Raw genomic sequence first — 15,123 nt, 5'->3', positions numbered from 1 at the left:
CTTCGGCTCACTAGAAAGTGTAATCTGCCTGTTTAAAAAGTTTCCACTGTTAATTTCCTTTAATTGCCTAATTAAAGAACAAAAGCTGTGATCTTTTGTTACATAATTGCTAAAAGGGCCAGCTACAACTTTACCTGTCTTTGTCCTAGTACAGTGGTACCTCGGTTTTCGAGTGTCTCGGAAGCCGAACGTTTCGGTTTTCGAATGCCCAAAACCCAGAAGTAATTGCTTCAGTTTTCGAACGCGCCTTGGAAGTTGAATGGCTTCTGCTGCATGTTTTTCAATTTTCACAATTGAAATTGAAATTCTCCCTTTGCGCCTCGGTTCGGTTGTCGAACATTTTGGAAGTCGAACGGTCTTCTGGAACGGATTATGTTCAACAACCAAGGTACCACTGTAATGGGACCTAAAGTTACTTATCTTCTACATGAAGGACAAATAGGCTGTCTTCAGGATGCCATGGTACCTATGCTCTGAATTTATTTATTCTCATGTCATTAAGAGAAATTACAGTTTGGTTTTTGATGAACTTAGAATTCATTACTTTCTTCTTGAGACAGTGAGTATATGTTAATGACAGCAGCATTGTCACTTACTTGCAGCTGATGCGGCCCATCAATTCTCTGGATGAACTTTACCGGCTGATGGTGTCATTCATAAGATCCAAGCGCACAGCATCCTGTGCTTACACAGCATGCAGTGCCTCAGGAGTTGGACTGCTGTCAGTCTCTTCAGAACTCTGTAGCAGACTCGGAGCTTGCCATATCATCATGTGCAATAGCGGAGTTCACCGGTATGGTAATTTATCGCTTTTCTTGATAGCTGCTATTACCACCCAGTTCCAATAATAATGATTTATTAAAACCTTTTTTATTCAGAACTGAACATGTGTGTACAGCTCTTGTAACTGACTGTAAGGTGGCATAGCATAAGGATATGTAACACTATTTTTTACATTATGTAAAACATGTATTAAAGATGTTGTTGTCCCAAATGTGGTTGAGAGCTATCTCCTTGTGAACTGCTCTACTCTGGTGTTGCTCTTGAATAGCTAATAACATTGTCTAGATTGTCTTGGGTGCCACACTGCAAGCTGGGTTTCACTTGAGTAAGGGAGAGATTACGTAACAAAAATTAAATGGATGCTGCTTCTAGGTATACCACAATGCTTCCTGCGTGTCTCCTACTGGTCTGAGAGGAATATAAGCCATTTTGTGGACTGGCATGTGAGGACAGCTCAGAAGTGAGAACCCAACTGGCAGTTTTAAGCAGTGATTTTTTTCTAAAAAAAGAAAATGTTTAGGGGTACTCTCATTTTGACTCAAGAAAATCACCATTTTATAGTTCAAATTGGGGGGGGGGACAGTAAATGGACAAAATTACAAAGATTCACAAAATATTTAGGGGTATGCGTACCCCCAGAAGAAAAGCACTGGTTTTAAGAATCTAAACTCGGTCTGCTTTCTCTGCCTTTTGTATTAAATCTTGAATGGTTTTGACTCTTCTCATGAATAAAGAACTAATTTATTTAAAGGTCACTAATTAGCAAAACCCAACCAAGAGAACAGAATGAGTAAGTAGCAGATGGTAGGGCATTTTTTCAAAATATGTGGAAATAAAACCAAACGTTAAAATAAAAGACCTTATTTTTAGTGTAAAATGCAAGTGTTCTCAAAGCAGTAAGAAATTTATAATCTTTTGAAATCTACATGACCTGCTGAGGTTAAGAACTTTAAAGCCCTCTTCAGATGTTCAGTCTGAATGTACAAAAGGGCAAGTGGAAACATGCACAGTGACCCTCACCCCTTTGATGCGCACTGCGGACACTTCCCAGCCAACGCGTGATTGGTGTTAACCTCAAGCGGGCTGCCTTACTTGTGCATAGGGTTTTCAACATGGAGACAGTCACAAGACCCAGGTCAGTCAGGATCAAATGTTGAATGGACTTAACAATCCTATGCTTTCTATAAGAGAGAGAATAAATGTAGTTTAAAAGGATTATGTGTATGTATACTAACAATGTGAGTTCACAGAAAACGACCATTGGCAACAAATTATGTTATCAGCTTTTCATTTTAGTTAAATTCAAATCCAAGTCCTAGCTATCTTTCAGCTTGGTATGGATTGTGGATGGGGTCTGGCTCTTTTGTCTGTTATTTCTTTCACAGAGTTCAAATTGAACTGTACTTAACAGCACTAAGCTAAAAATGCTTGAAAGATTTATTTGCATTCCAGCATCGAAGCTAATATTTGAGCTGCTGAAAAGTTAGCAATTACTTTTGCTTTGATTTTTATTACAGTGCATTTTCCAATTTTACATTAAAGCAACAAATCCTGTATCTTTCCAGACAGACATGTATAGCAATCAAATGTATAATCTGAATAGGATCACACCAGAAAGAAAATAAATATACTTATTAACCTTCACAGTGCTGTATGAAACATATTTACTATAATGTATACAAATTAATAATTTATGTAAATTCACAATCATTTATTAAAATTAGCATAACCCTAAAGAGGGAGAATCTTCTGTTTTCAGATTTTGAGGTCACAGCTACAATTCTAGATGCCCTGGCTGGTTGGTTTCCAGCTGCCTTGCAAGCACAAAATGCCACCCCACCCTGCAGCAGATCACAACAATTTACAATAGAATTCAGCTCAGTTTAACTTACCAGCTCAGTTTAACTTATTCATCAGATTGAAGTATATGTGTTGCCCAGCAGATAAGAGCAGTAGGCTTGGATGATCTAGGTGCAAATTTGTCTTCTCAAATGAAAATCCAAAGTATGTTGAGTTTTACCTGTTTGAGAAAAAAATGATTAAATTGCTCTTTAAATTCAATAGGAAGTTTCACACAGACTTTTAATTTTCATGTGGTGCAGTTTCAACATGTTTGCGTCATAAAACTGCAAGAAAAACACTCGAACCTAATTTGAATAGTAGAGTGCTTGGTATCTGGTGGGCGGGGCTTGTGTTTTGCTCCGGAATAAGCCCCTCCCTTGAGTGTGTTCTAGATGGTAAGAAGAGTTCTGTAGAACTAGAAAGAAAGGCTACTCACTACTTTGACTTTTTTGGTTGCACCTAATAAATACATTATCCTACTGCAGCTTTGGATTTTTGTTCTAATGGACCAACATGACTACCCATTTTTACACAGATAACTAGAATGCAGTAAAACTTGATGTCTCCTGCATTTGTCTGATTTTGTATTGCAGGTGCACTCTGAGTGTCACTCTGGAACAGGCTATAATTCTTGCTCGGAGTCATGGCCTACCTCCTCGCTATATCCTGCAAGCTACAGATGTGATGCGCAAACAAGTGAGCTTCTTTATTGCTTTGATACGTTACATTTTCGCTACCCAATGCTCAGTTTCCCCCCAGTTGGATTATTGGCCTTGGAAAGCAATTCTATCCATTTGAAAGTACATTAATATTTAATGCATATGCAGGTTGAACAGGACTGGACCTGGGAACCCAGGATTTCTCAGCCAAGGCAGGTGGTTAGAGCCATGGCCATCAATCCAAAGGGGCCCACTGCTGCCCCATCACCTTGGCAAAGAAGTGGTGCTGATTTCAAGCAAGATTATGCCCATTTGGGGCAAGATCTCACTCAAAATTGGCACAATTGTGCCCCAAATCAGCACTGGTGGCTACTACTCCTCCAGTGTGCCATAGCTTCGTTAGAAAAAACAAAACAAAACACCACTTCAGAGAAAAAACAGCAAGGTGCGAGGTACTAAATGAAAGTAAGAATTCCCAGCTCGCTGAGCGTGTGAATTTATCTCTCCTGGCTCAGCATGACCTTGAGGTAGTCAAAACATAAAACATAACATTTACAGCACAGCAATGGATGTGTCTGTTTTGATCTTAATTGCCATCTACCTTGTAGTTTTCCCGATAACTTTGGTATATATTTTTTGAATTTGTTACATTTTATGAGGAAATAAAGCATTATGGATAGCACAGGTGCTGCCCATTCTTTGAACCTCTCCAGGCTTTTGAATGTTTGGTCGGAGTTCTGCCTTTAGAAACTGAAGGTGCAGTGGGAACAGTCTTTTTTATTCGATTATATTTTCTGAAGCCACAAACAACTCTTCAGTTACTTACTGCTGCTTCGGGGCATCTTCTATTTCCCAATCAGCAAAGAAAAATGATTGTTTAGGTAGCCAATATTTGACCATTTTGTTTAAATGAATAACCCTGTAAATGTCCTGGTAGAGAGCCCCCTCCTCCTCTGTTTTTTAAGGAATATTAGAAGCACAATCATTTTTCTGTCTTACAGGGAGCACGAGTGCAGAACACTGCCAAGAATTTAGGAGTTCGGGACCGAACACCACCATCTGCTCCAAGGTAATGAAACATTGCAATCAATGGCCTGTGACCAAGGCTATCGTTTCTCCAATTTCTGTCAAATACTTTACCTAGACTCAGACCACACTTTTATTGATATTGAAGCACAGGGTGTTTGTTTGTTTGTTTGTTTGTTTGTTTCTTAGGGACACCCATACTTTTGGAGCTTATGCAGTTACGTACCAAATGCCAATTCTGGCAGAGTTGAGCGCTTGATTATTACAAAGCCATTGTAATATAGTTTTAGCCAGTTTAGGAAAATATCCTGATTAGGCTGAACTAGGAGCTGGCTGAAATTCCTTTGATCCCTGGAGATGTATTTAAGAGCCTGTTATCTTGGGGGTTATTTATTTTTCTCTGGAAACATTTAAATGTGACTGCCAAGTGAATGGTCAGTTCTCTCCCTTTAGTTATAAATGTTTTGGTTCATACCAGCCCTCCTGCTGAAAGTAGAGCTGGAATGTGCATAATTAGTTTTACACTGAACATTAACATATACTGTAAATATGTCTTGCCCCGGCTGTGTTAACGCATGAGATTCCATACTTTGGCGGTCTTCCCCTTGCAATTGATTGGACATGGATCTTTCTAATGAATTATTTTGAAAGCTCGGGTGCAACTTGCCTAGATTGGGGCATAGTTTCATGAGCTAAACAGATATTTTCTTTTATTCCGGATACTCATTTGAACTAGAGTTGCCACCTTTGGTCAGGCAAAATACTGGGCAGGTTGGGGGCCTGAAAATTACTTCCACCCCTGCTCTCCACTGGAGAGCCAGTAGTTAGTAGAAAGTTTAAATGTTTTAGACAGTTTCACAAAACTCAGGCACTTTTGTAATTTTTTTTTTTTTTTGGCAGGCTATACAAACTGTGTCAACCACCACCTCCTGTTGGAGAAGAGTAAAGACTCCTATTGGAGGAATGTTCAAAATTCCAGCTTCCATGACACTAGTATTTCCTAGAATGTGTCTTGATGAACAACAGCACGTAGTTCCAGATACAGCAGTGCTTTATCTTAAATATGGCTTAGCTATTGAGGAACAACTATTTCTGGAAAAAGCAGATACCTAGATCTGACCTGCATGCTTGGTGAAGTAATATTTAGGACATTTACACTGGAATAAGTCTGCATTTTAGGTGGTTGCTTCAACAGTGCCAATCACCCATTTAAGCACTAGTAACTGTATGAACACAAAGGTATAACACAGAATGGAAAAACCACTATTAAAAGACCCTTTCAAAAAGTTTTGATTCAGAGGAAGATAAAATAATACTGGTTTCAAGTTGTTACGCTATACTTTTGCAGTTTCTTGCACAGATAATTGCGTCCACCTCCAATATTCTAATACTGTAAGTTGGAGCTATACTTGAAATTACCTTTTTGCTGAGGATATGGTTACATACTAAAAGCAGACTCAAAAGCTAATAGGAATAGAAAAAGTACAAGGGAATTTGTGTTCCTGCTTTTCTAAACCTGCAAAGTGGGACACGAAGATCATACCTTATAAAGGGTTTTATCTGAAGCACAAAGACTACACTGGGGGCAAGATTTCTGGAGTTCCACTTTACAGTTACTGGAGAAACATGCCTCCTATACACTTCTGGCCTGCATTTTCTATGTAATAATTGAAATAGATTTGAGAAAAGGGGTGGTGATGGTAGTAGATGATTGCAAATGGATTATGTGAAAAGCATTATTCCTAATACATGGGTGTTAGATACAGGAATGTTGCGTTTACTTTCCATGACTTGACAATAAGTGATTTTCAGCATGAGATGCTCAATTTATTTCACATTGAGATCAGATGCTAGAAGCGACAGGAGGATTCTGAAGAGGCCCAAGATTCCATTACCGTAATTAGACTCCTTAAAAATTATTCAGGAACCACTGACAAGAGTGTTTCCTGTGATAGTGAACTCCATGGCATAAGGGTTTTCTGAAAATGCTGAATCTGAGAACATGCAGTCATTTCTATTTTTGTACTTCTGGGTAAAAGATAAGAGTGTGAATTACATTTACATAAGAATACAAAAAAGTTCTATCAACTATTACATAATTAGAGGTCTCTAATCTTTCTTTAAACTACCTAGCAAATTATGTAGTATCAGTATCCTAAAAGAAAAGCAAACATTTTGAAAACTAAAGTTTACTGACAGCATACTTAAATTTATGTCAGAAATGACATCAAATTTATGTTGCAATCAACCATGGGACAGAGTGACAGTGAAAAGAAAAATAGAGAAGATATAGCAAAATATACAAATTTCACAATAAAATATGTAAATATCATCTAGAAATGCAGAGGATTAACAGCTTGCCTGATTATAAAATTAACGTTAAAAATATCCCACCCCAAGGCAAAACTGATCTGGCTGACCACTATCAGGGAGAGGCTAGACTATATGTCTACTCAGAAGTACCCCAGGAATTTAGTCACTGAAGCAGCAGCCGTAATATGGTAATATGATGTATATAGTAAGCAACTAATTGTTTACTTCAAGGATATGTAACATGCAGAATTCACTTTCTGAACTGTTATTATCCATTCTAAAATACTGAACTTTATGTTTAAATGTATCTAGAGTATATATTTGGAGCATTGAAGTTCTAAAATGTAAGAGTAATTTCAAACTGTCCACTGCAAAATCATATTATTCATCACTTATCTGACTGGGCTATAAATTTCATTTCATCTTAGGAATCTTGCCTTAGAACCGAAATCCTGCCTTTTAGACAGGATGATTGCTACTACAGTTCAAAAGCACAATTTAGTATATTCTAATAGTGCCTGGAACATATTTCTACTGAACTCATATTGGTGACTCATCATATCATTACTATCATATATTCCTACCAATTTTTAAAGATTATAGCAGCACTATTAGTCTGTAGCATCATGTATATAGTGTAAGAAATCCAGTAAACTTATGTGTCCTTTGGGGGCGGAGGAGTTAGTTGTTTTCAATGTTTTGCTCATTCTTGCAGTACTAGATTTTGCAAAGGGAGAATATATTTTTTTAATTACTCAGTAAGAAATCTAGAACATTGCTGCTTTTTTTTTAAAAAAAAGTATACATATGTAAAGAAAACTACAAAGTATTATTACTAGTTTCTTTTAAATCTCCCATACTTGTAGCCATATACTTCAACTTTTCTGATTGTAACATTGGTAAATAAAAATGAAATCTCCTCTTAGTATGGATTTGAATCAAATTATTTTTCTATGTATATCTTTGTGTCCATCATATCATCATCACTTACAGTGTAATACATTCCAGGTGATATCCAATGTTATTCATACTTGGAGAAAGTCCATTGATTTCAATGGGCCTACTCTGAGTATAACCAATACTGCATATCACTCTCTTTTTTATTAGATATCTGAATATTTTAAGTCTATGTAAAAATGGAATAGCACCAAACAATAATAAACTTGTCATAAGTATAACCTGAGCTGCTCTTTTCATTATTACTTATTTATATAGCACCAATGCATATAACACTTTGTTTACTTTTGCTTTTCACACCTTTTAGCACCTTTGAAGACAACTAGCAGTTGGGAAGGGCAATATTTGGTGGACAACTGGCACAGGGCTCTAAGCTGCATCAGGAGCATGATCAAAACAGGGGCCCAGTGTGGCTGCTTTTCCTTCAAAATAAAAATTGCTGACTTGTACATACTTTAAAAAAACAAAAACCTGTGCTATATCCCCTGAAGTATGGGGAGTCCATTGCAATTCCATATATTGCTTAGATTAGAAGATAAATGACCAGTTATCATTCAAAGCTTGCAGCTGGAAGCATCTCCTACCCCAGCATTCTGGTATCAAATCTGTATGACATTTAATTAGATTTGAAAGAAAAGTGCTCATAGAATCCTAATCACTTGTTCATATTATTGCTATCTGCCTTATGTGTAATTGAAAGCTCATAGGATGTCATTATGCTAACTCAAAATTATGAAATCTTGTCCATCACTGTGATAAAGTGACATGTTTTATTAAACAAGCACAGATATTTAGAAATATATATATGATATAAGAGAATATATTTTCTTTAGTACAGTATCTTTGCAGATCAATGAACATTTTAAAGAAGAGAATTATTAGCACTTAAGGCTACAGTTAGAACTGGAGGCAGTGAGAGATTTTACCTTCTTGGGCTCCATGATCACTGCAGATGGTGACATTAGTCACAAAATTAAAAGACGCCTGCTTCTCAGGAGAAAAGCAATGAAAAACCTAGATAGCATCTTAAAAAGCAGAGTCCTTAAAGGGCCGTATAGTTAAAGCTATTGTTTTTCCAGTAGTGATGTATGGAAGTGAGAGCTGGACCATAAAGAAGGCTGATTGCGGAAGAATTGATGCTTTTGAATTATGGTGCTGGAGGAGACTCTTGAGAGTCCCATGGACTGCAAGAAGATCAAACCTCTCCATTCTTAAAGAAATCAGCCCTGAGTGCTCACTGGAAGGACAGATCATGAAGCTGAGGCTCCAATACTTTGGCCACCTCATGAGAAGAGAAGAATCCCTGGAAAAAACCCTGATGTTGGGAAAGATTGAGGGCACAAGGAGAAGGGGACGACAGAGGACGAGATGGTTGGACAGTGTTCTCGAAGCTACCAGCATGAGTTTGACCAAACTGCGGGAGGCAGTGGAAGACAGGAGTGCCTGGCGTGCTCTGGTCCATGGGGTCATGAAGAGTCGGACACGACTAAACAACAACAAAAGGCAAGTGGGAACATTGGGCCCATTGAAACAAAGCAACAATTTATACATCACAAATGTGTTAATCAGAGACCTTTCGTCAATTTATTGTAACAAGTAAAGACTTTATACCAAGTCAGGTCAGTCAAATCTGCCATGATCAGACCATACATGCGAGTTCTGTGTCCAGTTCTGGGTACCAAAATTTAAGAAGGGTATTGACTGTCAAGGAGGGGGTCGCTTTCTCGAGTCCTCCCTCCAAGCTACTAATCAATCACATGCAGGCACCGAATTGGTTATCAGGCTTTATTGGCTTCTTCTCTGGCCCCAGCTACAGAACATCAAACAGCAAGTCTAATACACAGCGTGTTCTCTCTCTCCCCTGGCAGGTTAACTCAAAGATTTACAGGGGCTGGGGAATACTGGCAACCAGCCAGCCCCATCACATACTCCCGCTTTGGGGACTAATTGTTACCACCTGCCTGAGGGGCCCCACCCAGCGATACCTGCTCACAGGATCACTACTTCATGATACTGACAAGCTGGAACATGTGCAGAGGAGGGTGACCAAGATGATCAAGGGTCTGGAAACCAAGTTTTATGAGGAACAGTTGAGGGAATCGGGTATGTTTAGCTTGGGAAAGAGGAGATAGGACAGCTATCTTCAAGTATCTAAAGCAGGCATAGGCAAACTCGGCCTTTTGGGACTACAACTCCCATGATCCCTAGCTAACAGGACCAGTGGTCAGGGATGATGGGAATTGTAGCTTCAAAACATTGCCTATGCCTGATCTAAAGGGCTGTCACACGAAGGCCAGGACCCGAACCAATGGATTCAAGTTACAAGAAAGGAGAATCCAACTAAACATCAGGAAGAACTTTCTGACAGTAAGAGCTGTTCAACAGTGGAATGGACTCCCTCAGGTGTCCTTCCATTGAGGTTTTTCAGCAGAGTTTGGCTGCCATCTTTCATGTATGATCTAGTTGAGATTTCTGCATTACAGGGGCTTGGACTAGATCACCCTTGGGATCCCTTCCAACTCTACTGTTCTATGATGAACAGTATGGGTCTTGAAGTAAGTTCATTGGCTTCCTCTCTGTGTTGATGGTGTGCAAGCCTTATTGTTTGTTTGCCCTGATGGGTGCAGATTCCAGGATGTGCGTCCCTTTGTCTACATTGTTTTTGTATTTCCTGGTAATACATTTTCCTCTTCCCCTGCTGGGCTAAGCATACAATGAATACAGCAGCTGTTCCACTTGGCAAAATGGTGGTGTATCTCTTATCACCATCACTCCGACCCAGCATAATGCAAGTATAGGATTATTCTATAACTTATCTATACTGCTTTTGCACCACTGGGTTTGAAATCCCATTTTGTGGGTGGAATGAGAATAACAAACCCAAGGAGTTATCAAAGCATCATCTTCTATAATGAAATATATTGAAATGTTATGATTATGATCCTGTGGGCAGGAACTTGTTTACTTTTATTCCTGTACAGATCCTAGTGCAATTTAGGTTTTTATATGTTAAATGATGATGAAATGGTAGTGCTGTTCTACAATCAGGGTTCTTAAGAGCCTTTATACTGCATATAATGTGCATTTACATAGTTCATCAAGAGTACTTGCCCTTCAGTCAAAATCACATTGGCTATGATCCAGAGAGTCCATTTATGCAAGAGACTGTATATATGCCACAGGAGGTGTTTTTTCTCTCTCTTCCCTAATGCCTCTCATTATGAATTTTCAAGCTGCTTTCTTCACTACATAAGGAGCCTGATGCGATGCTATGTAGAGGTGAGAACTGCGCAAACAACTTTTCTTGATTGTGGCTGTTATGCTAACATCCTCCGAAATTAACAGAGTCTTGGTGTGATCACACCAGTCATACGAGCATATACCAGAGCTAAAGCATAGGATTAAGATGCTAGTGTGCAAGTATAGCCATAGTTACCAAAACTGAATTTCACTTACACTTTCATTACCTACTCTCCCAGTATTACGAGGGAACACAGTTAAACTTCTGATAATCACTTCCTCCTCCTTTGGAAATACAGTGGTACCTTGAGTTACAAACACCTCATGTTACAAACTCTGCTAACCTGGAAGAATTACCTTGAGTTGAGAACTTTGCCCCAGGATGAGAATGGAAATCGTGTGCCGGCAGCGCAGTGGCAGCAAGAGGCCCCATTAGCGAAAGCATGCCTCTAGTTAGGAACAGTTTCAGGTTAAGAACGGACCTCCGGAATGAATTAAGTTCGTAACTAGAGCTACCACTGTAATGTTCAGAGTGGGTACAAAATGGCACCATCGATGCACAGGAGGGAAATAGAAGTAGGCATGGGAGAATTCCAAGGTTTGCATAAGTATAAAAACCCTTGGGGGGGACCTTAAAGGGGGAACCACCCTAAAAGCCTAATGAAGTTACAGGGAACCTGGCAGGGGGCCTTCTCGGTAGTGGCGCCCGCCCTCCAATCAGATGTCAAGGAAATAAACAACTATCTGACTTTTAGAAGACATCTGAAGGCAGCCCTGTTTAGGGAAGTTTTTAATGTTTGATGTTTTATTGTGCTTTTAATATTCTGTTAGGAGCTGTCCAGAGTGGCTGGGGAAACCCAGCCAGATGGGCGGGGTATAAATAATATATATATTATTTATTATTATTATTACTACTACTACTACTACTACTGCTGCTGCTGCTGCTACTGCTGCTACTACTATTATCAAACATGCTCAGTAAGCATGGAATGCTGAAAGAAAACCCCCCTCAAAAACCAGATGGGAGTGGGAATGGAACCGCATATCATGGGGGAGAGCATAGCTAACTAACTGCAACTCTGACTGGGAGCACTCTACATTGCCACATTTTTTGTAGGCCACACTTGTATTAGTACAACTGGCTGGATTTCAGAATTGTTTCTGGGATTGTGGTTTTTATCACTGAGCTGTCTCATCTACTTCCATTGATTGTAATTCTTGATATAATACTTTCATCTCTGAAATATGTGTGCATATATTTCTGGGGACATACTATGATTTTCAAAAGATATTTATAGTAGTCTTAAATTTATTTTATGGCTATCCTTAGCATATGTATTACTTGTTCCAGTCTTCTCTATACAAAATAACCACCGGATTTACACACTCTGCAGCAAAGGTGTTTCTGAAAACATACCAGATTATTCCTTCATCATTCGAAGCCCATAAAATTTTAAATAAACTTCCTTCCACATACATTTCTTTTTATATAGTAAGTACAGATTAATAAATTAATAATAATAATAATAATAATAATAATAATGGTTTATTTATACCCCACCTATCTGGCTGGTATCATGACATTCACACTGAAGCTTACCATGATTAACCAGAGTTCTCACCTTAACCAGGATATTAAATGAATTTGTTGACAGGGAACACACTAATTATTGTAAATATATTAGTGTAAATGTAGCACTAAACAATTGTTCATGCTCACAAAGAAGAATGGAAAGCAGAGTGCTGGTGGTGAGATGGTTTAAGTGTCCTTCTCTATCTCATAGCTATGATTAAGAGCTTGGCAAAGTTGCATTTGCACAAGGCATCACAAAGAGCCCAAGCAATCTATACCTACAAAGCATTTTTCTAAAGCATATGGTGCTCTGTCAAATGAGGGCTTTTCATTTTGTAATTCTCGTAAGGGAATTCTCAGATTCTAAGGTATAAAACTGCCATTGTGAGCAGTCAGCTTTACTGCGAGACCCAAATCATCTGCATGTATGTGACTCTTTGCAAACATAGACTCACTCTGCAGCTTAGCTAAGGATAGCAAGAGAGTGAAATGAAGGGACAGAGGAAAAACTAAGGGAAATGCAATAATGTCAGGAGGTTTGACTAAATTCTGGGCCTGTCTTGCAAGCCCTACAAATATCTGTGCATGGGAGAATTGTCTATAGAAATGAAAAGACTTGCTACCAGATCTCTCAAATGGAATCCTTACATACTTATGCCCAAAGCAGCCAGTGACAGCAATGTGTTTCACTATGCCTGGCACAAATATATTTCCATCAGAAAAATCTAGTATTCCATAATTTTATTATACCTGTTCCCCAGGCCAAATATTTACATATGCAATAATTGAAATTCTTGAAGATGAAAGTACTGAAGTCTTTATCATCTTCAAATATAACTTCTTGACCTCCTGATTAACTAGAGGTTTTTCATGGGCACACACAGAAAATACACTCTGCATTCTGAAGATACACTACGGAAATGGAAATGTTTCCCTTTTCATACGACAGTGGAGCAGCACTGATATCAAATGGTGGGAAATGTTTAGTTGTACCACATGTCCTCACTGTACTGCAATTTGGGGGATGGAAAACAAATGTTCTATTTATGCACGAATGTTGTACACGATTTTAGCCTGTTCTTACATTTGTGTGACTTTGGCAAAAAGCTTTTGGTAAGTCTGTTACCCCCAAAATATTCAGTAGCTGCATAAGAGGCAGATTTCATTAGGGATCCTTAATGTTTAAAAAAAATAAGGAGGAGAAAGGACAAGTAGATAGTTTTCCTATGGAGAATAGTGTGGTGCTGCCATAAAACTACTAGCACATTTGCAAAGCTAAGCAGCATTCAGAATGGTTTCAAATTGGATGGGAGACCATGTGTTGAGATTTCTGCCTTGCTGGGGGTTAGGTGACCCTTGGGGTCCCTTCCAACTATACAATTCTAAGAGTCCATGATAAACATTATGGGCCCTGAAGAATATCTGCTGGCACCCCAGTGATTTCCCCCCATGAATTATATGAAATAAAAGTAGATGACGAGGAAGCCAACTTTGCAGATAAGGGTAAACTAGGAGAAATCCCAAGTAGACTGAAAGCTCCAAAAGGGTCTCTTCAATCCAGAGTGGAAGAAAGGGTAGCAGCATAGCAGAAGAGATTTAATGTTAAGTTAGTACAAAACAGAGGGGACTAGAATAATATATCTGGGACAGCAACAAAGTCTCATTACTGTGAGAGTAAAGGTCTTGGTTTTTTCTCCCTGCTATCTTTGCCAGTCCATTGAGGAACGTATTTTGGCCTTAGGCCAGCTGACTGGAATGAGCTGTCTTCACTGGCTCCTGTTTGCTGGGTTGGAAGCAGGGGAGAGAAAGGGAGGGAGGGAGGTACTTTTAAAAGCCAAGAATACAGAGGCCAGGATGCTGCTACTGGATCTTATCACAGAAAATGGACGTCAAGTGTTCTTTAAAAAAAATACACAAGCAGTTCATTTATAGGTGAATTTCACTGTGCTTATATTAACTTTTAAAGCTCTACAAAGTTTGGGACAAAGATATCTTAAGGACCACCTTCTTTATAGTCCCCAAACTTTAAAGATGCAATTCTCAGGCTGAATCAGGCATCCCAGACATGCCTGCCGGCCCCAATTTTTAGTGAACTTCTGACCAAGCAATTACTTTATCAGTGGCTTTCAACACCATCAACCATGGCATCCTTCTAAAGTGACTATCCGAACTAGGGGTGGGTGGCACCGCTTTGAGGTGGTTCCAGTCCTACTTGTATGGTCATTCCCTGAGGGTGTTGCTTGGAGAAGGTCCTGTGGGACCTTCAATGTGGGGTCCTGCAATGTGGGAATCAATCCTATCCTCAACATTGTTTAACATCTACATGAAGTCACTGGGTGGGGTTGTCTGAAGGTTTGGAGTATGTTGTCAGCAGTATGCTGATGACACTCAGCTCTATTTCTCCTTTACATCTGCAGGTGAGGCAGTGGAAGTGCTGGACCAGTGTCTTGCCTCGTTAATGGACTGGATGAGAGCCAACAAACTGAAAAACAAAATCCAGATAAGACTGAGGCACTGTTACTGAGTGGTTATCTAGACTGGATAGGTGGAAGATTGCCTGCTCTTGATGGAGTTACACTTCCTCTGAAGGAGCAGGTTCGTAGCTTGGGGGTACTCCTTTATCCTTTGCTGTTGCTCAAGGCTCAGGTGGCCTCAGTGGCCCAGAGTGTCTTCCACCAGCTTTGGCTATGCCACTATCTGGACAGGGATAGCCTAACTACTGTTGTCTAT

General features: G+C 39.2%; 2 protein-coding genes across 8 annotated transcripts in view; one reads left to right on the top strand and one right to left on the bottom strand.

Moving 5' to 3' along the window:
• The window catches only part of PREX2 (phosphatidylinositol-3,4,5-trisphosphate dependent Rac exchange factor 2), a 107,494-nt gene extending 99,688 nt beyond the window's left edge, over positions 1-7,806 (top strand). For all 4 annotated transcript variants that reach the window (XM_081918390.1, XM_081918391.1, XM_081918388.1 and 1 more), the window contains exons 37-40: positions 603-793; positions 3,219-3,321; positions 4,286-4,353; positions 5,211-7,806. In XM_081918390.1, the coding sequence (XP_081774516.1) occupies positions 603-793; positions 3,219-3,321; positions 4,286-4,353; positions 5,211-5,256 (408 nt within the window). In that variant the 3' untranslated portion in view covers positions 5,257-7,806. The remainder of the gene's footprint in view (positions 1-602; positions 794-3,218; positions 3,322-4,285; positions 4,354-5,210) is intronic.
• The window catches only part of LOC309373909 (uncharacterized protein), a 78,980-nt gene that overhangs the window by 55,189 nt on the left and 8,668 nt on the right, over positions 1-15,123 (bottom strand). For 3 of the 4 annotated variants that reach the window (XR_014170276.1, XR_014170277.1, XR_014170278.1), the window contains exon 3: positions 1,804-1,964. Coding sequence is in view for 1 of the 4 variants with exons in the window: in XM_081918464.1 (XP_081774590.1) it covers positions 1,027-1,103; positions 1,804-1,964 (238 nt within the window). In the remaining 3 variants the exon portion in view is untranslated. Of the gene's footprint in view, positions 1-811; positions 1,104-1,803; positions 1,965-15,123 lie in introns of those variants that run through there. The other variant, XM_081918464.1, reaches the window with a different exon arrangement.

Source organism: Podarcis melisellensis (genome assembly GCF_964234715.1).
Source record: "Podarcis melisellensis genome assembly, chromosome: 7".
NCBI lineage: Eukaryota > Metazoa > Chordata > Lepidosauria > Squamata > Lacertidae > Podarcis > Podarcis melisellensis.
This window is presented reverse-complemented; position numbering and strand designations above follow the sequence as displayed.